The following is a 21,690-nucleotide window of genomic DNA, read 5'->3' as shown; positions in this document are numbered from 1 at the left end:
GCCCCTCCCCTCTCTGCAGGAGAGGCCCTGAGAGTTTTGCCCTGACCACTGCAAAGAGCCCCCAGGCTGTGCTTTGAGGCTGTGTGTGAGCCTGGGGGGTGGGGGTGATGCCGCTGTCTGGGAGGGCCACCTGGAGGAGTGGCCTCTGAGGAGCTAACCGCCTCCAGGACTCTGGGTCAGGGAAGTAACATGGGGCAGTCCCTTTGGGTCCTGCTCACCTTCCTCCCAGCTCCCACTGCAGAGTCCAGGGAACCCTAAGAGCAGGGACTATCAGTCCCCAGTCCCAGCCCTGGTGGTTTGAGGTGTCCAGCTCCAAGCAGGACGCCTCCTCCCCACTCCCAGACGGATCAGAGATGGGGTTTGGCCTGTGTGTCGTACTTGCTGGCCCCCAGCCCCCTAGCCCCTTGCAGGCAGCTTTCCAGTGGCCACAGTGCCCACCCCCACCCCCACCCCCAGGCTAGACCTGCAGGAAGAGCAGGCTGTGGGATGGGCGCGCCCTGGTGGCCATCACGGGCTGTAGCGAGGACCCTGGAGGGAGCCCCATCCTTAGTCCCATCGTCAGCCCCAGGAGAAAGGGAGCGCCCCATCCCACTCCTGCCAGGGACCTCCTGGAGATATTGTCCCGTCACCTTCCTCAGCAGCCAGGACTCTAAATGGCCCTGTTCTTGGTGCTCCCACCCCACCCCAGGGCTGCACAGCTGGTGCCCGGAGCTGCCCACCTGTGGTCTGGGGGAGGCGGTCCAGGCCTGAAGGGCTGTATCTGGGCATGTCTGTGGGGACAGATGCCACCAGTGGGGGCGGGCAGCAGGGCCCCTCCAGAGGCCAGGGTGTGGGTGTGGGAGTTGGGGGGGGGCTCTGTGGTGAGAGGAGGCAGGACTGGACAGGGTGTCCCCCTTCTTCTCACCCCCATGCCACCCCACCGAGGCTGAGTATGGAGGCTCTCCCTGCTCTAGGGATTCCTGAAGTCCCGTGGGTACAGAGAGCACTGGGTGCTCCCAGTTCTGACTGTCCATCCTCTGACTCGGTCACTGGCAGGCTGCATCCGGGTCCTAAGTACCTGCGGGGCCCAGCCAGGCCTAGGGCCCCTGCCTGCTGCCAGAAGCCAGTGGTGGCGGTGTTGGGGAGCATACAAGGCCTTCTCCCCAGGGCCTGAGCGAGCCCAAGAGAGGGGTGAAGCAGGCAAGACAGACCCAGGTGTGCCTGCTTCCTGGCAGCCCCCCAGCCTTCCTCTGGATGCCAGACAGGGGTGTGGTGGGCGCTCTGAGACTGGTGGTGCCCCTGTCCCCAGAGCGGCCTTTAGAAGTGGCTCTTCAGGCACAGTGGGTGGGACTGTCTTGGGGCACTCTGTTTCCGCCGTGGCCACCGCCTACGAATTTCCGTGAGACTCAGTTTCTCCCCCTGACACAGGGATCCTGCCCTGCGGGGGAGTGTCAGGGAGAGTGTTGAGGGGAGTAGAGTGCTCAGAAAACAGCAGTGGGAACACCACAGCAATGGTGACAAAGGGGAACGGGACCCTCAGGAAGGCTAGTGTGCTCGAGGCCCAAGACCAGCTTGCAAGGGCTGATTCCAAACCTGGAGCTCTTGGCTTTCTCCCTGTCCCTTCCCCCAGGGATTCCCAATCCTGAGCCCCTATTGTGGCAGGCAGCAGACCATTCCTAGAACCTTCCTGAAAACTCTTGTGTTGGACTCATCCCTGCCCACCAGGTCTTGGCTCTGCCCTTGGAGTGTGGCTAGCCCTAGAAGGGTAGAGTGACCATATGTCCCTGGTTTAGCATGGAAAGTCTCATGATTCAGTACCGTCTTCATTCCTGAACAAACGCTACAGCTAGTCACCCTCACTGGCAGCTTCTATAGCCCGAGACCTCCCTGCAGGGCAGCCAGGTGTGGGGGTGCACAAAGGCAGGCCAAGTCTGACATGCAGGGCCTCCTGGCTCCTGGCCACATGCAGAGCTCCCTTGTGTCCCTGGGGCCTAGGACTCTCCCTCTGGAGAGCGGCCCTGTCTGTGCCAAGGGCAGGCAGACCCTCTTTCTTGGGTCTTCACTCCTCCCAGCCTGACCTGGCAGATGAGGAGGGCCTGTCACATCTTAAGTCTGGAAGGTGACAACTGTGGGTGCCTGTTGAGGAGAGGAATGGGGACCCTACAGGGTCTCTCCATAGAGGTTTCTCCTGTAAGGGGCTGACTTCCTGGTCAGTGGCAGCACGGGCTGCCTCCCACGTCCCCTGCCAGCACACGACCTTCCGGAAGGCACCGCTGTCCAGCTGGCAACATCAGCTACAGCCACCCACGGGGGTGGGAGGAACTTTGTCCAGGTGGGCAGCCGGACACCCCTTCTATTCTGCTCCTGAAAGACTCAGGACTGCTCCTAGGGAGCCTCCAAATTCTAAACACTCTTTTACCTCTCAGAAAGAAAGTGGGTCTGGTGGCCACTGGGTTCCTCCCAGCTATTCCCCCATTCCAAGGGACTGGGCACCCAGTTACCAAGGGATTAGCCTCCAAAAGCAGAGGAAGACACCATTGCCATGGCAACCCCAGGGCGCAGTCTGGTGGCCTGCATTCTCTCCAGGGCACTCCAGAAGGCATAGGTGGCCCAGCCCTGGACCAGGGTGGGGAAGCCCCCCCCCCCCACAAACACATACAGGCTAGGGGGCAGAGCTGAGGACACATGAGACAAGGGGCTGGACAAATAGGCAGGGCATGGGATGGGGCTTTTGGGGAGTGGGACAGGCTGGCCACCCCTCTCCTAAAGACTGGTGGGAGCCCTTCATCCGTCACAAGAGTGCAGACGCCCCGAGCTTCCTAGGGGAGAATGCGTATTAGCAAGAACACCTTTGCCTCCCAGACAGAAAAAGAAGTCTGCATTCACATCAGAAACCAGTGTCTGCAATCCTTAAAGAGATTTATGGAAATGGCTTCGAATTACAGCATTTAGAAAATAAAAATAATCTCAATACATAATATTCCCTCCATTGTATACCCCCCGCCCAAGAAGCCGTCTCTGTGCATGTGCGCCCACTATGCCGCAGTAGCTGGATTTTCTTATAAAAGAAGCAGTCATGTGCCATCTCTCTAAAAACAGAGCTGCAGCCGTCACTGCAACATGAAGCCTGAGGTTTCAGCCTGAGCTGTCGGTGCGGGGCGGCTGGCTGCCTCAGCCTGGGGCCCCGGCCACTCCCGGGCGGGGGTGGGGGGCAGAGGGAAGGGGGCGGTGGCAGCGGGTGGGCAGTGGGTGCCTGTGGGCCTAAAGAGGCTGGTTGTGCATCTGCACCTCCTCCTCTGAGAATAACCCAGATGTCTGTTGTTTGGCCAAGGTCCGGAAGGAGAGCAGGGATGGTGCACTGGGGAGTGAGGAGGCAGCTGCCGGCTCCAGGTGGGGAGAGAGAAGGGTAAGTGCCCAGGGAACTGAGACCTGACCCCTCTCCTGGAGGTGTTCCCCATCTGCCCAGGATTTGGCCGCAGGTGTGACCCCATTTCCCTGATCAAGGGCAAGCTCTGAATGGGCCTTCTACTATGGCTGGGCCTCCTGGCAGCCTCTCGGTGGGATGGGGGCGGGGGCCCGGGGACGGACAGGCAGGAGGAGTGCCCACCCCCACCCAGACAGCCCCGCCACTGCCGGAACTCCTGCTGGCCCCTGCCGTGGGCCCTCCGTGTAGGGGGAGAATGGGGGCCCACAGGTAGGGGCGGGGATGGGGGCGGGGGCGCAGGGCGGCCAGCAGCCCCTCCGTGGCGGCAACAGCTTGAAGAGGCATGGCATAGCGATCCCGGTGCGGCCAGCGGCTGCTCGGGAGTCGCAGGGCCCTGGCAGCTGCGGGGTGCGGGGCGAGTCAGATGGCCGCCCTGTCGCTGTAGAAGGGCGTGACGTGGAACACGTAGCAGTGCGTGCACACGCGCACTGGCTTCACCTGCCCATAGCGCGGCAGCGGTGCTGAGTGCGAGGAGCAGCGAGAGCAGAAGATCTGCGGTGGAGGGGTGGGCCGCGTGGGCAGTGAGCCGGGGTCCTCCACAGCCCTCGACCCTGGGCCTGCAGGGGCACTTCCCACGGCCTCCCTGGGCACGTGCTGCCGGGACCTCCAGAAAAACCTGGCCTGGGTCACGGCCCCAGAAGGCCAGGCTCATGCAGGGCACCACTCCCACCTGCTCTCCCTGCACCACCAGCTCTGCAGTGGCTAGGGACAGCACCATCGGGACCCCGGGTGTGGGGGAGCTGGGGGCCTCAATTCTTGGGGGCCAGGTCAGAGCAGGGCCCAGGGCTCAGGGACCCCTGCACAAAGACCTCAGAGGCCTTGTCAGGTCCCCAGGGCCTCTGTCCTGGCCTCCAGAACCCCAGTGCAGCCTAGGGGAAGGCCCAGAGCCTGTCCCGGACCACAGGGATGACCTCCACCGACCAGACTGCTCACCTTCCCACAGCTGCGACAGTGGTGCTTCCGGCGGATGACAGTGAAGGGCGCTTTGCAGGCCGTGCAGAAGCCACACGCCTCGTCAGGGACCCATTCCGGTGGATCTGGGACAGTGGGAATGAGGTCAGCCAAAGGGAGACCTGCAGCAGTGATGGCGGGCCGCCCTCCTTCTCTCCCGCCAGTCCCTGGATCCCCGCTGCTGGCTACGGTCTCAGGAAACCGCCGGCCTCACGGACCGCGCCTGTCCACCAGCCCCCAGCGACAAACTGTGCTGTGCCACCAGCCAAGCCACCGGCACTCAGGACGTGGGCTGGGAGTGTCCACCCGGATGGTCCTCTCCCTAGCTTCTCTCTGTCAGCACCCAGCCTGGCAGATCCCTTGGGCAGAGGTGGTGGCTGAGAAACGAAGAGATCGACCCCCCAGCGCAGCTTTAGGTGCACCCTGTGGGAGCCTCAGATGCCCCCCAGCCTTGCCCATCCAGGGCAGTTCTCAGGCTCTTGGGGTCCTAGAGGCCCAGGGAGACCCCCAGCCATCCCCTCCCTGACACGTCTGCAGGCCAGGCTCAGGCCAGGGGCCACCCCCTCCTTCCACGCATGTGGGCCCTGTCCCAGCTGACTTCTCTAGGCCCTGGCTGATGGAAGCCTCTGGAGGTTTGCTCTGGAATTCGGGAGGCATGTCAGCACGGGGAGAAGCGGGCTCCCAAACGCAGAGAGACAGGCACTGTCCCTCCATTTGGGGCACCAAACTGACTGTGGTTTGCCAGGCCCCGAGGCCAGCATCCATGGCCTGGGGGAAAGAGCAGATCGGATCCCCCCCCAGACTGCAGTGTGTGCTCAGAAGCGGACCTTGCAGTCTCACATAACCCCCAGGCTTGATGCTCAAGTGGACACCATCCTGTGTCCCCAGGCCCCACCCTCAGGGCCTCCAAACAGAACTCGGAAGGGCCTAGGGTTTCCTGGCCTCCTGCCCACCCTGGAGAATCTTCCCCTCCTCCTGCTGGCTTGCACAGACCTCAAACTGCCTCCTGCCCTGCTCTCCTGCCTTCCATTCTGGGCCCGGTCAGCTCACCCCCACCCTGCAGGGAGGCCGTATCTCCTGGCTGCCCCCACCCTCCACCCCGTGTCGAATCCTAGGCTGGCCCCAGGGAACTCCTGGATGACAACTTTAGCCCCTAAGCATCTCCAGCTCAGGCACATAAGGCCAGAGGCACTCCTGTGCACTGGGCAATGCCAGACCTCGCAGCTTGCAGCTCATTACAGTCACTCCTGAGCAGAGGGGCTCTAAGTTCCTATGTCAGGTACCCTTGTGCATGGTTTTTGGAAAGGTAGAGGTGAGGAGCTTGTGCTGCTCCTGACACCCCAAACCCTCAGCCTCAGTCACCCCCAGGGGACGGGGGCACACCAGGAAGGCCTTGAGCTGGGGACCAACAGGGTCAACCAGCAGGCCAGGCGCACCAGGAGTGCTGTGACCTCTGGCCTATGGCGGGGTCAGCTTTGGCCTCCTCGGCGCTGATCCTGTTTGACACCTGGCCAGGCCTTTCTGCCTCCACCCATCACTGCTCCTCTCTTAGGCCTCCAGCCCCTTCAAAACTCGTGGGTAACCCCCTCTCCACAGATGGGTGGCTAGTGCCCCCAGCCTGCCCGGGAGGCTCCCTCCCTGATCACTAAGCCACCGGGGCCCCCAGCAGGCCTGACCTCCAGTCTAAAAAGGGAGAGGGGGCTTGGGACTCCCATGTGACCAGACAGTGCAGTCCCCTATGAAAAAGATGTCAGATAGCTGCCATGTGAGGCTCCTCCTGTGGGCAGGTGGGTACAGGTGGGCTCAGCCACCTCTGGCCACAGTCGAAGGCCTTGGCTAAGGGGGTCCATGTGGCAACTGCAGGCCCAGAGGGCCTCTGGGAAGGGACCACTAATTGGAGAAACAGAAGGAGTTCTGGGTCCAGACAGAGAGGCGGCCAGTCCAGACAGGCTCCTCACTCCCTGCCCAGCATGCAGCACCTCGGGGCCTGGCCCAGACCTCACACGCACCTTCCAAGTCCCCATCTCGGCTCTTGGCGGCCAGTTCAGAAGACGATGGGGTCTCCTGGCACAGAGCACAGTCCTCCAAGGCTGCACTCCGCAGGCTTTGGGTGACTAAAAGAGAGAGGGAGGGAGAGAGGAAGGGGTGGGGTTGATGGGCAAGCACCTGTCCCTGCTAGGCCCACCCGCAGGAGACCAGAAGTGGGTCAGTCCCCCCCAAAGCCAGCCGCAGTCCCCCAGCACAGGGGTGAGTCAGCACCACCCCAGCAGGCTGGGCTCTGGGCCCTGAGGTCTGCAGCTGCTCCCTGCTGTGGGCCCCCAGCCCCAGAGCCCCTGCACTGTCTGTGTGTGGAAGGTCCCCCAGGGCTATGACCCCCGAGGGAGTAGGGAAACCAGGCCTGGACGGGGGCTAGGAGCCAGAAGCCGGGAGCCCACCATCCTTGCTTACAGAATTGGTCCATGGCACCTACCTTTTCTGAGTCGTGATGTTGCAGAAGCAGCCCCGCCCCGAATTCCCAGAGAGCCCAGTGGCCCGGCTCCCAGGAGGCAGAGCAGGGGACAACACACCGGACTAACTCTGCTCCTTGCCCACCTGCAACCAGGATGTGCCCTCCTGGGTGGGGGCGGGCTTTCCAATTGGGCAGGCTGCCCCGTGCACCCAGAAGCCCCATGAGGATGGGCAGCTCGCCCAGAACAAGTATCTCAGCCCAGCACAAGGGGAGGGCCGACAGGGATGAGGCCCCTCCCCACCCCATGCACGTGGGAGTGTGTGTGTGTGTGTGTGTGTGTGTGTGTGCGCGCGCGCATGCATGAGAGTATGTGTGTGTGTGCATCCACGTGTGCATGTGAGAGCTGTGAGTGTGAGCTTGTGTGTGGTTAGAGTATGTGTGCGTGTGAGAGCAAGTGTGTGTGTCTGTGCTGGGATGTGTGGGGATCTGTAAACATGTGAGGGAGGTCCCAGGTGACCACTTCCCCCCGTGAGGTGGGGCCTTAGGATCCCTCCTTGACCCTGGGCTGGGCTCCCACTGTCAACGCAGTTGGGATGTGCCACGTCCAGGTCTCACTGTCCAGCACCACCACCCCCACCCCCACCCCCCACTCCCCCACCCCACCCCACTCCCGCAGCCTGCTGGCCTTGAGAAGTCAACGGCCTTGCTGGAGGGCATGCAGGGACAGCAGGAGGTGCTGCACACACAAGCCTGTGCATGGAAGCTGGGAGCACCTGCAAACCTGCCAGGGCACCTGTGGGGCCTGTGACCTGTGCCCCTTGGTACGTAGCGGAGAGCCTGGCAGTGCTGGTAGTTCCATGTGGGCGGTGGGCCACGGAAAGGCAGGCTGGATGGCTCTGGAGGGCCTCGCGTGCTCCAGGGGAGTGTGTGGCCTGGGACGCGGTGGGGGGGAGGGCGGACATGCCCTTGGGGGCACTCACCCTTCTTTAACTTCTCCTTGTCATCTGTTTCCGGCTTGGTGGCCATGACCTCAAAAAGGGTCTTGAGAATACTCCTCAGGTCACTGGCATAGTTCGTCTGCAGCTGGTCGGCCACCCCTGGGAGAGAAGGACAAACGTCAGGCCAACCAGCTACAGGGGCTCAGGGCTGCGAGCTGGGTGATCCTGGCCAGAGCTCACAGCCCAGGACTGACACATGTTCTTCAGGGCAAGAGGGGGCCACCCAGCCCCTGGGCCACAGTTTGGCCGAAGTCAAAGCTCAGGAGTCCAGGGAAGGCTGGTGGCAGGGGTGATCACATAGACGGCCCCCTCCTAGCAGGAATGCACTCGCCCCACCCTCCCTGCAGAGACCCTGGGAGGTCTCCTCCCTCTGAAAATGAGGGCCCTCTGGGTGGAAAGCAGTGCTGGGTTAGCTCTGTGGGGGTGGCCCCAGCTGCCAGGGACAGCAAAGTGAGGGAAAAGCTGCAGGCTTCCCACCGAAATGGGAGCCCAGCGACCCGTCCCAAGGATAGCGCTGCAATCAGTGCTTCTAGAGGATTCTCTGTGCACCAGCAACGGCTCCAAGCACCTGCTGGGCATGATGTCCCTCCAACTCCTGACACAAACCTATGCAAACCAGAGCTCAGAGTCACTCGAGGTCCTCCTGGTCCCACCTGGCCTGGCTTGGCCGTGGCTGTGGGGCCCTTGCCCCCCAGCACGACCCTGATTCTGCAGGATCGTCAGGCCATAGGCCGCGCTCCTGCCAAGCAGGCAAGCTGGAGCCCAGCCCTCAAAGGTGGGGGTGGGAAGGGCATGTGGGAGGCCTGAGGGTGCTGCACGCTTTTATACTGTGAACCACACAATTGTGTTCATTAAACAGAGAGCCAATGAAAAGCTCATGCGCCTCTGAACCCCCGGGGGTCGGGGGTGAACCAAACAGGCGGTATAGCCGTCCCCAGAGAGGGAGACAAAACTAGGTGGGGTACACTAAGCCTGAACCACAAACTGAACAGAACCTCCCCGTGTGGGCCGCCAAGGCCCCGTGGGAGCCATGGGTTCCCCAGTCCCAGCTGGGGGGCCTGCAGAGGAATGAAGCCCTCTTCCCTGCCCCTACCCATGAAGAAATGACACAGTGGGCAAGCCCCCAGGACTTCCACAGCCTGGCGCCACCCGTCCACCCCCCGCCCACGCAGCTGGGCACCTGAAATGCAAACAAACAGGCGGTGGATGAGGTCGTGGCTGCCATGGAACCTGGACCGGATCTTCTCTCTTGTGGTCGAGGAGGCGGCCTCCAACCCGGCCTGGTCCGTGGAGCCACTGCATGAGGAAGGAAACACGGGGTGCATGGGGGGCATGGCCAGGGACTTCTGGAGCCTGAAAGCCCACAAGTGAGAGCTAAACTCTCGCGGCACGGGAGCCAAGATTCCCGGGCTTCAGTATGTCACCAGCATCCCATGGGGCCCCTAACGAGTCCGAGTGGGCAGAGGGAGCTGGATGAGGCAGGAAGGACCTGGCACAGGGTCTGGAGGTGGGTGGACCAGTCAGATTTCGGACTTCTGGCCTCTCCGCAGTGAGGGGGTGATTTTCTGTCGTTCCAAGCCCCCACATGTGGGATTCTGTTACGAATACGGGGTCCTGCCCTCACCACGCACTCCCTTCTCTGCTGTGGCTGAGTGGGACCACCTGGTGGGAGCGTCCAATTCCTCCATCTCTCCCTTCCTTTCTTCTCTCTCTACCCCTCTATCCTGCAATCTAAGAAAATTTCCCCATTTTCCCTTCCAGCCTTGTCCCTGACATTTAATTTATGCTCTCCCTGTCGTCTCTATCTGTCTGGGAATATTCATTATAATTTTTAAAAAGTTGCCAACAGCTGCCTACACTATCTCCTTTTTCTTCTGGGGAGGGAGTTGGTCTGCTTTCCACACAGGAGGCCTGGCTCAGCACACACGGCATCTGGGGTTGTCTGTCTGCACTCAGAGGGGGGCACGGCTGGGGGCCAAGGGAGCTGGGTCCACAACTTCAGAAAGAGAACTTGGTACCATCCGCGTGAAAGGAGAGCTGCCCACACAACACTCACGTGGCCAGCAGACGTGGCCGATCTTCACGGTGGCCCTGGTGGCTCAGAGGTTGCACAGTGGCTGAGTGGACAGACGTGGAAGGGAGCCAATCACAGCCCCTCACACGCTGTGTGGGTCCCTGACACGCAGAGGAGAAATGCGCAGAACAGCTCAGTCTCATGCAGGGCTGGGCCCCGATGGAAGACCACGGAGAAGCACAGACGCCTCCAGCCACAGAAGAGGGACACAGGCTTGAACAGGGCCCCAGCGCTCCACGGGCCCCCTTCCTCCAGCCCAGTGCCCTCGAACATGACGAACATTTGTTAACGAGCTTTAAGTGTTTCCCTGGAGCGTGGAGCGGCCACGGCTGGCAGGCGGTGGGCTGGACGTGCCACTGCTCTGGTGGGACCCAGATGATGAACCACGGCTGTCTCCTCCTGAGCTGCACGGTTTCTGCGGACGGGGCCCCCAAGGAGAGGGAGTCACACAAGGTAAGGGGGTGGGGACTTCACGGTGGGCAATGTCTGCTGCCACTCAGGATCCCCGGAGTCAGTGACAGCTCTGCCCAGAAGATTTGGGAGCAGGGACCCAAATAAACACGACTCATAGGTGTTCACAGCGGCACTATTTTCAAGAGCCCCAAGATGGGCACAAGCCAAGCATAGATCAACAGAGAAGCCAGCAAACACCCATGGTCCTTCCGCACGGGGAAGCACTATTCAGCTGTAGAAGGAAGAGAGCCGCGTGTGCAGCACGATCAGGAGGAAGTGAGAAGACAGGAAGCTGTGACCCAGCGACTCACGAAAGGTCACAGTGTGTGACTCTGTTTATCTGAAATGTCTAGAGCAGGCAGATGGATAGAAACAGAAGGCGGGGCTGGCGGTGGGGAGAGGGAACCGCTGCTCAGGGACACGGCGGGGTTTTTTTTATCGGGTGACAAAAATGTGTGAATAGCTGCGAACATGCTAAGAACCAGTCAAGTGTACACTTCAAAAAATAAAGGAATGTTTTTCTTGTAATCACGTTGCAAACTCCTATTCAGGAAACAGCTCGTAAGGTAAATGTCCATCAGCAGTGGGTTGGCTCAACAAACTAGGTCCCATCCACACAATCTCCACTTTGTAGAAGGACAGATGCTAGAAGTGTTGACAGATTAAGTGAAAAGGTCAAATTCTAAAGTTAAAGACCTTGTATGTGCCTGGTGAGACATGGGGAAGACCATCCCGTCATTACCACCAAGTTTATCTGAGGAGCGGGACCGTCATTACCACCAAGTTTATCTGAGGAGCGGGACTATGGAGAAGTTTGTCTTTTCCCCAAGTGTCTTCTGTGAGCAAGGGTTACTTTTGTCATCAGAACACATGTGACTTTGGGGAGAAAGGCAGCGCGTCTGGCAGCAGATGGCACCACAGTTCTGCCTGTGGCGCGAGTCGGCCACTGAGTGGGTGCCCCTGGGGTTCAGCTCTGCAGCCCCAGCCCCACAGTTTGGCACCCCAGAGGCTGGGATGTCTTCCCGGAGACTGGAGCAGCGGCCTGCACACCGAAGCTCTCTGATTGCCACAGACAGTGGAGGCCATGGAGCCTCAGACTCTGGCCAAGCGGGGGTCGGGGGCTCAGCAGAGAGACACCGAACTCCACACAGAGGCGGATCCTAGGAAGGCAGTCGGCTTCGAAGGGATGAGGGGAGCAAAAGAAGAGACCACCGGAACTAGAAGCAGGATCTCAGCTGGGACCTGAGCCGGGGTCTTGTCTGGGCCTGCCCTGCCCTGAGGGATGGCCATTGTTTGGGCACTGCCCAGGGCCACCCCTTCAGAAGGGTGTTGATTGTCCACAGGCAGTCGCTAGACAGAGTGCTAGCCAACGGCGGGCACTGGACCCTCTGTGGACACCATATAGGCTGAACGCAGAGGGGCACTCACATCTACAGGGGGCCCCAGGCTGGCAGAGTGGGGACTGTCCGGAGACCAGGCCCCAGGGCTCCTGCAGAGCTCTGCCCAGCTCAGCATGCCCACAGGGTGGGCCCTGGCAGACTCACAGAGGCAGGATGAACCTGAGGCCTCAGCAGAGCTCAGTACCCAGGACTTGGCAGGCCTAAACGCCCCTGGACATGCCAGGGGACACACTGAGGAGCTGCAGCTCCTACCAAGATTACTGAAGGCCCACAACAAAGAATCTTTTCAAACAGAAGTTAGAACATGTCCCTCCTCTGTTGCAATCTTCCACCCCTGCTTTCCAGTCCAAGAAAAAGCAAAAATCCTTACTGAAGTTTACAGGCCCTGGCAGAATCTGGACCCCTCTCTGTCAACCTCCCTTCCCATACCTGCCACTTACTTATGCTTCTCAGACTTCCTCCTTGCTGTCTCAGAGAAGCCAAACACACTCTTGGCCACAGGGCCTTTGCATAGATGTCACTGGGCCCAGACCCAGACACCTCTATTTGGTATGCTCTGCTGGAAGGCCTTTCCTTGACCACAAGGAGGACCCCTGCCCCCAATAGCTCTTTTCCTGCCCCTACCCTGCATTGTGTAACTTGGGACACTCAGCGCCCTGACTTAGCATGTGTGTGCTGACTCTGTCTTACTCTGGGAGAATGCAAGGCTGGCCCGGCAGCACCCTCTCTTCTGTTCATTGCTGCACGCCCAACATTGAAGGCAGCCCCACCCACTCCTGCTCCTCACTAACCTCCCAATCTTTACCTGTTGGACAAAGAGTTTGCGTTCATTAGATGTGGGGGAGAACAAGAAGAGGGCTCCCCGTGGGAATGAACACTTTCTGTCTGGAACACTAGATGGGGTTCAGGGAAAGGAGCCACCAGCAGAGCCTCCTCACGCCTCACAGCTTTGGAATACTCCCCGCCCCCCACCATGAAGGAGGAGTGGGAGAGCCCCTAAAAGATGTGCCCACCCCAAACCCCCAGGACCTGAGACTGGATTGCCCGGACAGGCTCTAAATCCAACGACAAGGGTCCCACTAAGAGGAGCAGAGGAGACAGAAGGAGAGGAGGCTGTGTGTGGACGGAGGGGAGACCGGGGGATGAGGCCACATGGCCGTGAGTGCTGGGAGTCCCAGGAGCCGGGTCAGGAGATAAGTCTCTTCCCCTGGGGCCTCCAGAAGGAGCACGGCCCGATTTCGGACTTCTGGCCTCCAGAACTGGGACGTGGGATCTTCCTGTTGTTTGAAGCCTGGTGTGCCCTAGTTTGGTCCTGCTTCCCCGGGGAAACCATTCTGGGCACAGAACCGGCAATCCAACCCCAGATCCATCTCTGCCCTGCTGGGCCCAGAAACTGTTCCTATAGACAGAATGCACGGTAGAATCACCACCGACAGGTCCAGGGAGAGAAGGCAGATCACATGTGGAGGGCATCAGGGCACATATGAGAGTGGTGGCCAGAGGCAGCGCTGTCCAGGCTCCAAGGACATGGCTGGTTCCCGCCTACGAAGCCCACTGGAGCTTGCCAGGCATTCTGGAGAGGCAGTCCCACGAAACACATAATTATGGCTCGAACAGTTCAAGGGAGTCTAAGCTCATAATCAGTGTTTAAACCTCTAGGGAAATCGCCCTGCCAGGACGTGTTTGTCTGCTGCGTTCTTCCCACAATTTGTGCGGTGGCCACAGGAGCACGGAGTGGGGAGGAGCATGTGTGAGGGTCATGTTCCAGCACGCAGGGCGGGGCTGGAGGTGGGCGGAAGGCAGGGGGGCATAAGGCCACCTGGCCCTTGAGGTGGGAGGTAAGTCTTCTACCTCCTCTGCCTTGAGAGCTGGGGCCCAGGGCACAGTTTTGCTCCCCTCAGCATCCTGGGGCCCTGCCAGTGGGGAGGGGGGTCCCTACCCACTGAATCTCTTATGGGGGGCTTGAGTGCAGAGCTCTGTGTGTGTGTGCGCGTGTGTGTGCATGTGTGTGTGTGTGTGTGAATGTGCTCTAGTGAGTCTGAATGTGCCTGTGTGAGAACAAGAACATCTGTGTGTGCACGTGCGTGTCCCTGAGAACACGTGTGCACGTGTGTGAGCACACATTCAGAACGGGCACAGTGCCCACCCCAGGCCACGATGTCGAGACCAAACGCTCCTCCAAAGTTACCCGGCAGGGACAGAGGGACAGGACTGAGGGTCAACAGTGACCAGCAGCCACCTCACACACCCCGCACAACCTCCCTGCCCCAAGCTGCCTTCCGGCATCTCCTGTGAGGTTGCACACTATGGCCCTGCCAGCCGTGCGCCGCTGTGCCCCCACCGTGACTGGCCGTGACCCCACTGGCAGCCAGGCCTGACTCCGCTTGCCCTTCAAACCTACCTCGAGAACCAGTCACTCTGCAGCCTCGTTTTTTTCGAAAGATGTCAGTTATTTGTCCTGTAGTGTTTTACTCTTATGTGAAAAGGTTTAAAACTGAGATCCCAGAGGTGTGCACGTTTAAGAGAGACGCTTGTGTGGGGAGATGCCGCAGTCCACCAGGCTGAAGCCCACCTGCTTCCCCGTCCTGGTTCCAGGGTTACTGCTCCCTCCCTGCCAGTTCTGGGGAGGAGTGAGGCTGCCCGACACCACTGGGAAGGGGTCTGGTCCCCCCTGGCCAGGGTGAGGGCCAGGACTCAGACATGGGCCCTTGGGGGCAGGGGCAGGCCATCACAGCCATGGGGGGTGCACGCTCTGGGATCAGGTTTCCTGGAAATATCTTCTGGTCATCACTATGGATGATATCCATCCAGAAGGACACAGGAGTTCAAGTGTCCTGCAACACTTGTGGGAGACAGCCAGGAAGCCTTGGTGAACCCCTCATCACTAAAGGATGTGCTGCAGAGCCCCAAGGACTGAAGAAGTTTAAGGGACAAGTGGTTTCCCCAAACAGGGAAGACACATAGTAGACCCGCTGCCCGGTGCCCCTGGCCCTCACTGAGCCCTCCTAGCCCAACGACTGACAGATGGGGTGGCCATGGCCAGAGTGGCGTGCCTGGGTCCCTCAGAGTCACTTCCCTAGACACAGGCCCCCCCAGGCCAGTCTCCCTAGAGTCCAGAGGGATGGAGAGCCCAGCAACATACAGGTCCATTGTGTCTGGAGTTACCCCAAGCCTGCTGGGACCCAAAGAAGGTCTGTGAAACAAGGTGCATGTCCTCCTCCCAGGCTGGGGAGCACCTGATGCCTTGCTGCCTCCCACGTTGCCACGGTGACTCTCCGTTTCTCCCACAGCTGCCCTGGTGGGTCCCATGTGTCCCCAGACACTGGCACACCATCATGTCCAGCTTTGTCCACTTGTGAGATGACAGCTCTGTCCCCGACAGCCCCTAGGAGACACCTCCCAAAGCTGGGGCTGCAGGGCATTGGGAGGAGCTGCAGAGTCTGGCAGGGTGGCCCCCACAGCCACGAATATCCACATGATACACACAGGCTGGGATGGGGGCATGGGCCCTGCTACAGGGGACCAGCTCTGGCTGTGCCTGAGAGATGGGCTGGACAGCTGCCACACCACGCTGAGGAGCAGGGGCCAGAAGAGGTCCCTGGCAGGGGCAGGAGTCTGAAGGACAGAGCCCAGGATGTGGGAGATTCGACTTGAGCCCTGGTGTCCCCTTTCAAATCTCAGGGTATCCTGCTGTGGCCAGCTGCCTTCCAACTCTTGGCAGCCCCTCATTGTCACTCGAGCTAGGGCAGGTATGCTTCTCCCAGCCAAGAACCCCGAGTCACACCCTCCAGCCTAAGGGAGGTGGTGTGGGAGCCAGGAGGATGGACTACATCACAGACCTGAGACTCGAGGCTGAAGTCTAGGGATAGGCCCAGGGTTCTGCAGTTGGCCCCCAAAACAGAGTCAGACAAATGAGAAGGACTTCCCCCCACTGAAGGGCTCTGAGCGCCTGTTTCAAATCTGTGAAACAAGGATGGCAAGGACATGCAGCCGCGGTGCCCCACAGGCCACTGGGCAAAGCACCCCATGAGTTTCATCAAAGGCACACAGTGACATGGTGTAGCAGGGATGGGAGGAATGGCATCGCAGACAGGGAGGGGATGGTGACCCAAAGAACAAGTAAGGACCAGAGGCAGGAGAGTGCGGAGATCACCTAGAAAACTGATACTGGTCAGGGTGCAAGGAACCAGCCATGGGGCAGGGACTGGGGCAGGTGGCCTGGACCCCAGAGACCAGGAGAATAGGGACCCCTCACCCCATCACCCAGCTGTCTGGCATAAGCCTGTCTGAGAGGAAGTCAAGAGGACGGAGCAGGGACCCAGGATTATGTGAATAAGCTCTTCCACTCATGAAATAAGAAATGGGTAGTTGAACAAATCTATGTCTAGTGAAGAAACTGAAACAATAGTTGAAAACCTTCCCATGAAAACTCTAGGCCCAGATGGCTTCCCTGGTGAATTCTAACTAATATTCAAGGCAAAAATAGTACCCATTCTCTATACATTCTTCTGGAAAATTGAAGAAGTGGGACTGCTCCCCAACTCACCCCAGGATCTCAGCTTTGTTCTGATACCCAATCCTGAAAAAGATATCAAGAGAAAAGAAAACTGCTGTCTGACATTCCTCACCACCAGATGCAAAATTCTTAACAAAATTTTAGTAAATCAAAGCCAACAGCGCATGAAAAGGAAAATACCTAGTGGCCACGTAAGTTTCCCAGGAATGTTAGGTTAACTTAACATCTGAGTATCAATCAATGCCATTTATCGCATTAGCAGGCTAAAAGATAATGATACGATCACAAAAGATGGAGAAAGAGCATTTCAGAAAAGCCATCTATTCTTGATAAAAACTCTTAGCAAACTGGGGATAAAGGAGAACTTCCTGAACCTGATTAAGAGCACTATGAAAATCCTACAGCCAACAGTAGATAGTAAATGCTTTCCTTCTGAGATCAAGAATAAGGCAAAAACATCCCGTGTCAACATTTCTAGTCAACATTGTAGTAGAGGTCCTTGCTAGGGCAAACATGCAAGAAAAAAAAGTAAACCACATCCGATGGAAAAGGAGACATAAAATTGGCTTTTTTCACAGGTGACAGCATCATCCATAGGAAGTCTGATGAATCTTCGTACGAACCTTTATAAGTAATGAAGGGAGTTCAGCAAAGTCACAAGAGACGACACTGGTATACAGCCCTCAGATACATCTCCCTATATTAGCCATCAACGACTGGAAATCAAAATTACAAGACAATATCATTTATGATAGCATCAAAAATGTAAAATACTTAGAGATTAATCTGACCTGACAAAAGATGGGCAAGACTTCTACAATAAAAACTGTGAGACTTTGCTGAGAAAATTAAAAACTTAACCAAAAGGAGGGGTGTACTATGTTCATGAGTCGGAAGACTTGATATTATTAAGGGGTTAATTCTTCCCAAGTTGATCTGTAGGTTCAACAAAATTCCAAAGACCTAGTAGGCTTTGTTTTTGGTTTTGCTTTTGTTTTTCATATAAATTGACAACTTGGTTCTAAAATTCACATAAAATATAGAGGACACAGAAAAAGCAAAACAAACTTTGAAAAAGAAGTTGTAGATTTATACTACCTGATTTTAAGGCTCATTATAAAGCTACCATAATCAAGACAGTGTGGTATTGGTGTCCCTGCAGACAGATCGAGACAGACTAGTGAGTCCAGAAATAAAGCCACATGCATGTGGCTGACTGACCTGAGGAAGAGAAATTCAGTAGAGAACGGATGGGCTTTTTCAACAAATTGTGCTGAAACAATTGGTTTCCCTTATGCAAAACAAAATAAAACTTTGATCCATACCTCACATCATATACAAAGTTAGCCCCAAACGGATTACAGACCTAAATGTAAAACAAAAAGTATAAGGCTTCTAGAAGAGAAACCTTTGTGATTTGGGGTTATAAAAATAATTCTTAGCTATGACAGCAAAATTGCAATCCATGAAAGAAGGAAGTTGACAAACTGTGGACTTCATAAAAATGAAGGACTTCATTCTTCAAAAGATACTCAGAATGAGAAGACAATCCACAGACTGGGAGAAAATATTTGCAAATTATATCTGATAAAGAACCCCCAAATGAACGAAGAACTCTCAAAACTCAATAGGAAAGAACCAAATGAAAGAAACAGCAAAAAATTTTAATAGAGTAGATGTTTGACCAAAGAAGGCAGGCTGATGGCAAACAAACACATGAAAAGACGTTCAGTGTCACTGGTCCTCAAGGGCATGCCGACTGGAACCGCGGTGGACACTACTTCACGCCGTCGGAACAGCCTGGTTAGAACACCTGGCACCTTGACCTTTGCTGGACCTAGGGCCTGGGGAACATCTCCCCTCTCCCATGCCTTCCATTCAGGTCTCGGGGACGTCCCCGCCCCAGGGAGCCCTCCCCTGATTGCTCCAGCTGCAGGAGCTGCCTCAGACTCCACCTGTCACTCTCCATCTTATGCAGGCACAGTGGAAGGACAGGTGGGGCCGGTGGAGGAAAGAGAGGGAGGGGCCCAGTCATGAGCTGAGGATGGTGAAGGCGGAGAGAGCAGTAGGGTGGGAGGACTTGAGAAGTCTGGGGTGCAGGGAGGCAGCCAGTCTGGAGGAAGGAGCTCTCTGGAATGAGGGGGCCCTTTTAAGGTCATGCTGGGTGGGGTCACCAGGGGGCAGAGGCCAGGACGGAGCTGTCCTGGGTGCCCACTCACCAGGTAGTCACGGCCACCCCTCAGCCAGGCCAGCTCCACCCCTGGCTGGGAGATTGTAATAAGGACCCTAACACTGGGGAGGTCCATCAACAAGAAGGGCAGCACCCTTCCCAGGACCCCTGCCCAAATGCTTACCATGTGCAGGCCTACCCCGTGGCCTTACAGGGTTGTAGCGGGCCTGTGGGGTTCTAGTGATCTGGGCCTTAGTCACTGTGCTTGCTGCAGCGTGCGTGGGGGGGTGCCTGTGAGGGGCTCAGGTGAGAGCCCAGCCCTGACTTGCCCTCTGACCGCATGCCTGCGCTCAGCTCCCGGCCCGCCCAAGGTCGGCCATGCACTTGCTAACAGTCAACACGTCTCATCTGCTTTTCAAGAGTCAAATTAATTCCAAGTCCTTCTCTATTTTTAACCTGCTCATTCTTGCTTTTCCTTCCAGGGACCGGACGTGGTGGGAGAGCTCGGCATTCTTTGCACAGCGGCGGAGACACTTGCCCCAGGGACCGAAGGCTGCAGCAGCAGGGCCTACATCCAGCAGTCCGGCCCCAGAACAGCTCTGGGCAATGATGGGTGTGTCCCGATGGGGTGGACACAAGCCCAGGGCCCCACAGCTGCCAGAGAGAGGTTGGGGTAGTCCTGCCCCCCATCACCCCATCCTGGAACTGCTCTTCTGCCAAGCCCCCAGGAAGAACCAGCCACGGGGCAGGCGGACCCAGCCGGGAAACCGCTCCTCCGCTTCTCAGGTCAACGAGTGGTCAACTGGCCCAGCCAGCAGAGTCCTTTATGCTCCCATGCCTGACCCACACCCCCTTCCCTTTGAAGGTGTTGGCTCAGGACTCAATCCCCGGGGCAGCTCCAACCAGCCCCACCACCAGCACCAGGAGTTGAGGCTATGGATCATACACTGGGAAGGGACTCACGCCCTGCCGGTCGTGGTGGCCAGAAGATACCAGGGGCAGGGCTGATCCCAGCACAGAGGAGCTGGCCTGAATCCATCTGCTAGAGGGAAAACTGTCGAGGGGAGGCATGCACACGGCACATCAGAAGAGCCACTTCTGGGGAAGTTTTCCACGTGACGGAGGCCTTGCCTCTGGGGAAGGTTTCCACGTGATAGAGGCCTCCCCACTCACCACATGCTTCTGGAGGAAGCTCGGTCTGTGCAGCCACATGCCGCCCTTCCCTGGGCTGGCCACGGAGGCAGGGCCAGGGTCCATGGGGTCTCAGACAGCGATGTCAAATGGTTCCCTCCTTCTGGGGAGGTGGGACACTGGGGCCCAGGGGCCTCCAGGAAACACAGGGTGCCGGCGGGGGGCTGGACCCTGGGCATCCCCAAGGCCTGACGCCCCTGAACCTGGGTCCCAACCCCAGCAACAGACAGAGGAGCTCAGTTGGGGGGGTGGGTGGACCATGACAGAGCCACAGTACAGAGAAAGGCAAGGCATCAACTGGAAAAGGAGCCAGGGGAGACTCAAGATCAGGCAGAGGTGGGGCTGGAGGCCGGAGTTGTCCACAGCCCATCAGCTTGGGACAGTCCCTCCCAGGGCTGCAAGTCACCCTACCAGTGGTCACGCCACCCGTGCAGAGTGGGAACGAGACTGGAAACAGTGAAATCCGGTGATGCAATGGGGAGGGAAAGCCAAGACTCGAACAGCAAGACAGCAAGGAACAGTAACACCCCTAAGCCATGCACCGAGGAAATAATAGGTGAGGAACAGGGAGTAATGAAGATGAGTAGCAACAAGGAAAACGAAATGTAACAACCAGGAGCAACGTTCCGTGGCTTCTCAGCATCTCCCCCAGATGCACCTGAGCTGGCGACCGTTGTTGGCCCATTTTGCGGCCGACAAAACAGAGGCTCAGGGAGGCTGAGGTCAAGCATCAAGCCACCTGTGGACACAGCCTCCCACTGCCTCTGCAGGTGCGGGGAAGTGGGGCCTCTGACACCACTACCCAGACAGGTGAGGGGTACAACAGGGGAGGTGTGCCAGCTGTTCCCCTCTGCAGGGACAGAACACTGGGTCAAAGCACACATCGCCTGTTTAGGACAGAGGCTCAGAAGCCTGTGCCGAGGACAGCCCTCCCAGATTCTTAACATTCGACCCCAAATGACAGCCGGGGAGGCCCACCAGCTGCAAGAGGGAGATGCAGGGGGACCGCCAGCCAAATTCACAAACGCAGCTGGAGAACGAATCCTGCAGAGCAGGCCTCCACGGTGGGACAGGGGAGCGACCCTGCCTGAGCGTCAGGATGGCCATCAGCCCTGACGGTCATGCTCTCTCCAGTGCTCAGAGATGGTCTTGGAAAGCAGGACCCCTGGACCTCCGAAACTGGGTCAGAGTTAGCGGTGGAACGAAGCAAGATACAGGGCAGGAGCCAGAGAGGAGACGATGCCCTGGCCTGGGGGCGAGGAGGGTTGGGAGGTGCACAACCAGCCAGAGAAAATAAGCAAAGCGAGAACCACAAGGCTTCTCTGGAATTTTCATAAATATAACTTCTATATAAGGCTTCTATAAATCAAAGGACATCAACACATGGAATCGGTGGGCAAGGAGCACGTGGGGTAAATCTGTCCCCAGCAGACACACCAGACAGAAGGAACGCTTTCAAATCAGTAAACAAGTCACGAAAACCCAGATGGAAAACAGGAGCAGTCGCTTCACACACGGATAAGGAAGAAGCGCAGGGGGTACCAACCATCAGAGGAAAGCCAACTACCACACCCAGGGATTCGTGTTTCACTCTCAAGTCTCAACGGAGGGGAGGGGCACCTGCTGCAACAAATTGGTACATCGGCACGTGTCTGGAGAGCGATCTGACCATATGTGGTGGCAAGGGGCAGGAAGACGCCACAGACTTTCTACATCTTTGGCATGGTGACCCTACCAAGAATCTACTCTGAAGACTTAACCCCAGGGGCAGACACAGATCCCTAAGGCAGAGGGGCCACAGGGCCAGCTCAACACAGAAAGACACACGGACGTGGGAAAACATAGAATAAACTAGGTATGTCCTTATGTCCTTAGGATATAGTAGAATTCAACAGAAATAGTGTTTTTCAAGCACTTTCCGGAGAAATGATCATAACGTCGTGAAAAAACTAAAACTGCTCATAGGATTCGGGGTAATTTTTATTTCCCTTTGTTTTTCTTCTTATGTTTTCAAAGTCTCTACAA

The 21,690-nt window shown here is 57.8% G+C and overlaps 1 protein-coding gene across 3 annotated transcripts in view; it reads right to left on the bottom strand.

Annotated features, from left to right (window-relative positions):
* Positions 1-3,759: 3,759 nt before the first annotated feature.
* The window catches only part of ZFYVE28 (zinc finger FYVE-type containing 28), a 106,033-nt gene continuing 88,102 nt past the window's right edge, over positions 3,760-21,690 (bottom strand). For 2 of the 3 annotated variants that reach the window (XM_032856218.1, XM_032856224.1), the window contains exons 9-13: positions 9,042-9,157; positions 7,844-7,960; positions 6,424-6,528; positions 4,397-4,500; positions 3,760-3,955 (exon numbers count right to left, since the gene is read on the bottom strand). In XM_032856218.1, the coding sequence (XP_032712109.1) occupies positions 3,824-3,955; positions 4,397-4,500; positions 6,424-6,528; positions 7,844-7,960; positions 9,042-9,157 (574 nt within the window). In that variant the 3' untranslated portion in view covers positions 3,760-3,823. Of the gene's footprint in view, positions 3,956-4,396; positions 4,501-6,423; positions 6,529-7,843; positions 7,961-9,041; positions 9,158-16,334; positions 16,368-21,690 lie in introns of all 3 variants that reach the window. The other variant, XM_032856248.1, reaches the window with a different exon arrangement.

This window comes from Lontra canadensis, unplaced genomic scaffold (assembly GCF_010015895.1).
Source record: "Lontra canadensis isolate GAN:19392208 unplaced genomic scaffold, GSC_riverotter_1.0 scaffold1, whole genome shotgun sequence".
Classification (NCBI taxonomy): domain Eukaryota; kingdom Metazoa; phylum Chordata; class Mammalia; order Carnivora; family Mustelidae; genus Lontra; species Lontra canadensis.
This window is presented reverse-complemented; position numbering and strand designations above follow the sequence as displayed.